The 7,723-nt window shown below is 44.2% G+C and overlaps 1 protein-coding gene across 1 annotated transcript; it reads left to right on the top strand.

Moving 5' to 3' along the window:
- Window positions 1-3,156: 3,156 nt before the first annotated feature.
- Window positions 3,157-6,753, top strand: TOR1AIP2 (torsin 1A interacting protein 2). Its single transcript, XM_018569153.1, has 3 exons — window positions 3,157-4,057; window positions 5,312-5,449; window positions 5,983-6,753. Exons 1-3 carry the CDS (start codon window positions 3,157-3,159, stop codon window positions 6,747-6,749), a joined length of 1,806 nt encoding a protein of 601 aa, XP_018424655.1. The 3' UTR covers window positions 6,750-6,753.
- The last annotated feature ends 970 nt before the right edge of the window (window positions 6,754-7,723 follow it).

The raw sequence follows: 7,723 nt of genomic DNA, 5'->3' as shown, positions 1-7,723 counted from the left end.
GGGGGGTGGGGGGGGGGGGGGGCGATATAAAAAGTCTCTATTAAAAACAAAAACGCAGTAGTGTGCTTTACAAATGTGTGTTGAGCTCCAATGGCACTGAGTCTGAAACCAGCAGAGCACATTAGAAATTAATGAACCAAAAAAGCCAGGAGAGCCTGCTCATGTGACCTACTGGTCACATGACTGGCTCTCCTCCAACGATGCTCTCTTTGCTGCGCTAAGCAGAGAAAACTCATTGGAGCATCAGTGGCTACACACCCCAGCCTGCATTTAATGAATGGGCAGTAAAATGTAGGCTACAGTGTGTTTACCACAGCATAATATAATGTAGAGGGCGTAGCGATCTCCAATCATCAGGAAGCATGATTGCAGAGCTATAGGGCTGACTCGAGGGGGGGGGGGGGCCAGACCTCTGTGGAGAGACTGCTGCTTCTGCAGAGAACAAGAGTCCCTGGCAGGGAACAGGCTTTTTGTACTCAGCCCGTGGCTGCTTTCTAATGAAAATAAATGGTAAGAATGAATAGAGCTTATCTTTTTATGTACTTGGAGTATATTTAGCCATCTTGAACTGAAAGTTCATTTGGGCCTTAAAGCCCAACTCCGGGCACAAAAAACTCACCACTATCACTGGAGATAAAAATTCCATTGGCAGAAAACAAACCTGCTGGCTTTATTCTAGAGCTGTCAGATCTGCTCTTTAACATGCAGTTGGAAGTACAGCTCCCATTGCAGATGCAAGCACTGCAGGTCTTATAGGCCTTAATGCTAAGTTCACATCTCTGCCCCCTCCCCTCCTGCACATTCACAAAACACACACAGGCTCCATTTTGTGATGTATAAAAAAAGAAAAAGAAACACCGGGCGCCTTTCCTGGTGCAAATAATCCTTTTATTTGTTTAGAAAGATTGAAAGTGATAAATGGTACTCACAAAGAGGTGAATAAAAAGCATGTTGGACATAAATCTCAGGATACATGCAGATTCCTAGCAGTCAGAGAAAACAATCCAAATATGCTGCTAGACCAGCAGAAACAAGCTGACTCAGCTGAACGTGTTTTCGGGGAGTTTCCCCTTCCTCAGAGCTGGCTCCATTTTGTGATGGGGGTGGAGATGTGTCAGTAGCCCTGAGCTTAATGAGACCTGCAATGCTTGCATCCAATCAGGTTCCAAAGTATAGTGTGAGCTGTACTTCCAGCATGTAGAAGAGAAGGATTGAGAGCTCTAGAATAAAGTCAGATGGATGGGAGGTTTATTTTTTGCCAACAGTAATTATATTTGCTGTGATACTCTTGTGCCCGGAGTTCGGCTTTAAAGTTGATCTGAATTTTAGCTAGATTACATTTTTGCTAAAGCATTATGTATCACATATTCTGTCACCTGTTTTTTCATCCTTGTCTATATGCATTTTCTTCAGCGTAAGCTGCATACTGTTGCTCTGGGCTGGCTTCCAGAAATAAACATCAGTGAACCATGCGTGCTCAATTTGTGTCAGCAAGGCTGTTTGTAGTCTCATTGAGGGGTGCATGTCATAGGGTGACAACTCAGGAGCACGTTTGGGACACGGTTGTCATCCAATATTAAGATGTGCCTTCATGGAGGATCACCTGGTATTTTTTTTAAAGGAATTTGTTGTTCTAAAATGATTTGAAAGCAACCTTTGGAATTACATTATGATATTGAAGTTTATATGAAATGTTAGTGATTGGGTTTAGATCTTCATTAACTACTGTCAAGTTTGTGTTTCAACTGGGTTTTTACAAGCCCATATAGATATCAGAGTTGTATTTCACAGTAGGCAGAGCAAAAGTTAATGCTATCAAACTGTGCTGCCGGTTGGAGATAAGGGGAACAAAGTCTGTCCATCCCTGACTTCTAGAGCACTACATTAGATCAACTTTAAAGCCTATCTCAGGGCAAACCAAGCACTTATCTTGCCTGATTGCTGCTCCCCTGGCAATCAGCACTCACCTCTCTATTACTCTGTGGCTGGTGGAATGTCCCTTGGCATCCTCATGTCTAATGCGGGGCTATGGAACCTGCACTAGCTGTGCATACTAGCACATTATGGCTAAGAGCTCCAGGGAGCTGCCCCCCCCCCCCCCTCTTCTGTTTTAAATGGAAATGTCATTTTTAATAACCGTATATATGGCTTGTGTGGTACATATATAGCCTATAATCTTTTGTTTTGTGACATGATTTTTTTTGTAAAGTGGAGTTTCCCTTTAAGGTGACTATGTGCTTAGTCCATGTTAGGCAAAGCAACTGTTTCACATTTTTGCTGCCCCACTAGCAGAACACTCTAATTTTCCCCTGGCTCTTCTGCTGCTCTGCTAGACTGCTGGGAGTCAAATACAATACTTGTTAGTTATATAGGGGATTGTGAGACTTGCTTACCTCCCTTTTTGTGAGCGGGGGCTCAGGTACTCAGTGCTGTCACATAGGGGTGGCAGGGGCATCATAAGCACGTTACTTGTAGGTTTCGCTGACTGTACACCTTAAGAATATTCTTCTTCAGCCCCATCCTCATTAAAGATCATGCATGGAATATTTTTCCCTGCTGGCTGTTGTATTCTGACAGCAGAAATACCTTTGCTTATGGGCTGCCGTCATTAATTGGCTGACAAGTTTTCACTTAACTTCCTATCTGTTTTTGTAGCGCTGGGTGTTGTATACAGTATACTAGTATTGCATCAGTCTATGATACGTTATGGAGTCTCATCACTATTTTACCTCACATTAAATTTTTATTCTTTTACCTAACAGATATCAGTATGAAAAGAGAACTTTCACACACATGAGGATCACTTAGATCGGAGAAGCCTTACAGAACCTAAACTTTGAAGTATTTCTTGGAACATGTAGAATAAACAGACCGTCCAGAAAGTGTACCTTTTCGATAATGTAATCAAATTTTCTTTGGAAATGATTTTTAATGTGAGTCACTATAAGAATCAACACTAAGTGCAATTAAACATCTAATGAAACTGCTAACTCAGTTTGGAAACAAATCCACACAGGAATCTCATCGGCGACACATTATTCTTTCAATATGTCTGACCAAAATCAACTAAACAAGAAAGAACAACCTCTTGTAAACACAACTCAAACTGCTGACAATGAAAATGTGCCTTCAGTATCAAACATTAATGCAGAAGAAATGGAGAGACAAAAAATATTGTCGAGATCCAACCAGGAGGAATCTAGAGACCTGAAAGAGCCGAGGGTGCACCCGGAGCCGGCCCTACAGGAGAGCCCGGAGGCGGCCCGACAGGAGAGCCCGGAGGCGGCCCGACAGGAGAGCCCGGAGGCGGCCCGACAGGAGAGCCCGGAGGCGGCCCGACAGGAGAGCCCGGAGGCGGCCCGACAGGAGAGCCCGGAGGCGGCCCGTCAGGAGAGCCCGGAGGCGGCCCGTCAGGAGAGCCCGGAGGCGGCCCGTCAGGAGAGCCCGGAGGCGGCCCGTCAGGAGAGCCCGGAGGCGGCCCGTCAGGAGAGCCCGGAGGCGGCCCGTCAGGAGAGCCCGGAGGCGGCCCGTCAGGAGAGTCCGGAGGCGGCCCGTCAGAAGATGCTAGAGTCTAGAGGACAGTCGAAGGCAGACCAGAAGGACCAGGGGGAGGACCTGGAACCAGCTCAGCAGGAGAGGCCAGAGTCTAGAGGACACGATTCCAGGGCAGACCTGAAGGAGCAGAAGGATGATTTGATGGTGGATATGGTGCTGTCACGGGAGGAGGGTCCCGGGGCTGCACGGAAGGAGGGTCCCGGGGCTGCACGGAAGGAGGATCCCGGGGCTGCACGGAAGGAGGGTCTCGAGGCAGCACGGAAGGAGGGTCCCGAGGCTGCACGGAAGGAGGGTCCCGAGGCTGCACGGAAGGAGGATCCCGGGGCTGCACGGAAGGAGGGTCTCGAGGCAGCACGGAAGGAGGGTCCCGAGGCTGCACGGAAGGAGGGTCTCGAGGTAGCACGGAAGGAGGGTCCCGAGGCTGCACGGAAGGAGGATCCAGAGCCGACACAGACAGAGATTCAGAGGCCAGAGCCAACTGTTGTGAATATCGGAATACTAGGTAAAAGTCAATGTTTCTTAAAATTTATATTTTAAATTTGTTTTTTTTTACTGGTAGCAGTTGCTAATAATACAGAAACATTACATTAATGTAGAACTGTTGACCCCCATTAAAACAAAAATTATAAGCACTTAATTATAAGTGCATTTTTTCTTTAGAGTTTTCCCTTAGTTTCCCCTGAGAAGTCCCCCAATATACCTGTTTTATTTTTTTTACATATCAATTTTTTTATTAAAGAAACATATAAACAAACACAAGAGGGTGTAGAATAAAGCAGTATCAATCATGGAAACATCTTCCATGTGGACATAAAAAGTTTCATACAGCATCATGGAGTTTAAGCAATGACATCTCACACGCATGCATGGACTAGTCTAATGATAACCTAGAGTGTAGTATAATGAATCAACAGTCTCCGGGGTCACTGCCAAGCAATACTGCATATTCAATACATCAAACATAGACTTTAATAGAATGGACAAAGAAGGGTACAAAAACCATTACAATTACCCTCTAACCACTTGAGGCACACTGAAGCAGGGTGACTCATGTTCTGACCACCTTAGCGTAAGGTAGTGGTAAAAGGGAGCACAATAGGTTAGGGGGACGGAAGGAAAAGTTTAAGGTAAGCTTAGGATAAGTATCCGTAAAAAGGGAAAGGGCAAAAGAAAAAGATGGAAATCCTCTCTGGGGAACAATGTCGGCCCCACCTCTTAAGGTAGCACTGGATCTAGTCCCACCCAGACCATTAGAAAAAAAAGTCTGTAATTGCAATCAAACCTTCAAAGAATTAGATTTAAGGTTATCATATTCCACACTGCATGTGAACAGCATCCATGGTGCCCAGAGTGAAGTTCTACCATTTCGCAAAGATGTTTCACATGGTTAAGCCATTCCAAAATTGTGGGGGCTCAGGTGTCCCCCCACAGCCGTGGTGTGAGTAACCTAGCTGCATTAATTAGGTGTTGGCAGGGTTTTAGTGGAGCCTAGTTCATCCTGGTCTGGGAGATGTAACAAAAAAAAACCCAGGGGGTATACTCCAAGGTTGTCCCTATAATTTGACAAATCAGACCATGCACCCCTCTCCAGAATGGTTGAACCCCATATAGCTGTTCAGCCTGCCACTGCAGTCCACCTAATGCAGCTATCTGTTATGGGGTGCTAAGGATGCTGCACTGTTCTTGAATTCAGAGCGACGTTGCCACTCTTATGTAGACCGTACTTGCACTATAGCGGGATGAAAAAATGTTGCAGGGAACATGACTATCAGTATTGTCACCGCTGATTCTCAAGTCTTAACCCTGTCAGTCAGTATCCGGCCGAACCTAGTCATGCCCACTGCTTTCTGGATCGACAGCACTGCCTTTGTTGCTGAATCTGTGTTTGGGGGAGGTGAGGGGGAATGAGAGACAAATGGAAGGTTTGGCTCAGTCACTGAGTTTGCTTTATGGAGCTTGTGCATCGCATAGTAACTGGATTCGGTACTTGTTTAGACTGTCATACAGGAGCATTTCATTTAAATAATCAGTTTTTGTAAAGGGAAGTAGTTCTCTAGAATGCTTTTTAAAGTGAGAAAGAATACAGAGTAAATAACCCAAAAACCCTGCCCAATGAGCATTTGACACAACTTTCATTTGGGTTATGTGGCAGCTGTGGGTTTTAGGTTCCAGATTTTTCAAAACAACATTTACATTTGTCCGGGTCTCTTCTGTACTATGTAAAATGCGGCCCTATTTTTAAAGATGACAAGTCCCGTTTAATTACTTTGTAATGAACTGAGACACTAGTCTTCACATTGCAAATATAATTCTCTGCGACCGGTCTATACTGAAGGCAATTCTGTTTTGTTCAATTTGTTGCACGCATTTCCCTGAAGAAATCTGATAAACAACACTGGTGTTAAGGTATCTTTATTTATATTGCAGGTGCTGCAGCTGTTGTAGTTCTTATTGCTATTGGGCTTGGTCTATATTTCCCTCAGTTCCATGGAACACAGACTTCAGACGCCAGATCAGCGCTACAGATTTTCCAGGATCAGTTTAAAAGCCTCCAAAAAGATTTTCCGAAGCAGAGTCGGGACCTGTGGTTGAGAAGTGAAAAAATGCTGAGAAATCATCTCAACAAATCCGAACCCCGTGAACCGGCTACGATCATTCTCACTGCGGCTCAAGATGCCAAACACACCTTACTCTGTTTAGGTAGTGGTCTAGCACAAGCCTATGCTGCTGCCCACAGTGCCAGGTGGTTGGTGATCCATGGTCCATCTGAATCCGAATATAATGACAGTACAGCCAAACTCCACATTGATGAGAAACTCAGCTCAGGATTTCAGACAGAATATCGGGCAGCCGTATTAAATCGTTTAGAAACCTTGCCTCCTGGCTCTTTGCTCATCCTCTACAAATATTGTGATCATGAGAATGCTGCCTACAAGAATGTGGCACTTGTGCTCACTGTGCTACTGGAAGATTCATCACTTGAGCCAGACATTTCTCTCCCGGAGCTGGAAGAAAAAGTCCGGGACTTCCTCTGGCAGCAGTTTATTAGCCCTAGCACTTTAAGATCACATATGGAGATGGATAGTGATAAGCTGGGTGGGGTCTGGAGCCGTATTTCCCACCTTGTTCTCCCTGTAGTTCCAGTTGAAAGCATAGAGGTTGGCAAGTGTCCTTTTGATCATGAAGGAAATTAGGATAGAAAACTGCCGAAGACCATATGCAATGTTGCACTAATCAGAACTGTACTCCCAAGTTTATCACTGATTGATTGACCTTGTTCTCTATATTGGGATCTTCTTCTTTTAATGAAAGTGTGCCTTAATTTTTATAAAGACCGTCACCTAAACTGAAAGTCCATCTGCCGAACCGCAAAGCTGCAGAACATTAAATAGCTATGGCCTGATCAGCTCGGCTCCTAATGAAAGTGGAATTAAAGGCGCATAATATGCGGCATTCAAGAAATCACACACTATTGACATTTTATACTCCCTGATGCATTTATTGCCCAGAACTTTTATATGATTTTACTATGGAAAAAAATATATAGTCATATTTTAACAGTAAGAAGATCTTTAATGATATAAAAGACAATCCAAATGCTGCAAAATAAAATACATGGTTGTAAACTATTTGTATGTTTATAAATTTTAAATCTAAAACAATGTCAGAGTTCAAGTTTATTAAGGAAATAAGGACTAAGAACATACAGACAATACAGATAGTGCGGTGTTCATTACATACATTTTAACAGTGTCCATATGTCTTGCAGCACTCCTTTATTGGATATCCCAAAGTTAACGGGTTCTCGTAATGACTGCGGATGGCACCGCAAATAGTAGAGCTCAAATCAAGATGACACCTGCACACGAGTTGGAGAATTCCAGATTAGTGCAAATCCATTTATTGTTAATGTCCCTCAAATCATAAGCGCTTTCAGGGCCGCGCAGCGTCCCCTTCATCAGGCTCAGAGATGATGAAGGGCACCCTGTCCGGCCTCTAACGCACTTGTCATTTGAGTGACATTTATCAATAAATGGATTTGCACTAATCTGGAATTCTCGTGCTGGTGACATCTTGATTCGAGCATTACATACATTTTGACACAATGTATAATGGTAACAAAACATGTTAAACAGGTGACATGTGGTCCTCATAAGTCTACTTGTTT

Source organism: Nanorana parkeri, unplaced genomic scaffold (assembly GCF_000935625.1).
Source record: "Nanorana parkeri isolate BGI_ZX_2015 unplaced genomic scaffold, ASM93562v1 scaffold1293, whole genome shotgun sequence".
NCBI classification, from domain to species: domain Eukaryota; kingdom Metazoa; phylum Chordata; class Amphibia; order Anura; family Dicroglossidae; genus Nanorana; species Nanorana parkeri.
The sequence above is the reverse complement of the archived record's forward strand: the minus strand, read 5'-3'. Positions and strand labels throughout refer to the sequence as shown.

What these genes read in the sequence shown, in the direction of transcription:
- TOR1AIP2 (XM_018569153.1), top strand. Translation starts at nt 3,157, where the DNA reads ATGGAGAGACAAAAAATATTGTCGAGATCCAACCAGGAGGAATCTAGA. An exon ending in TGTGAATATCGGAATACTAG is followed by an intron (nt 4,058 to 5,311) that starts GTAAAAGTCAAT and finishes AAAATGTTGCAG; the next exon opens with GGAACATGACTATCAGTATT. An exon ending in TGAATCTGTGTTTGGGGGAG is followed by an intron (nt 5,450 to 5,982) that starts GTGAGGGGGAAT and finishes TTTATATTGCAG; the next exon opens with GTGCTGCAGCTGTTGTAGTT.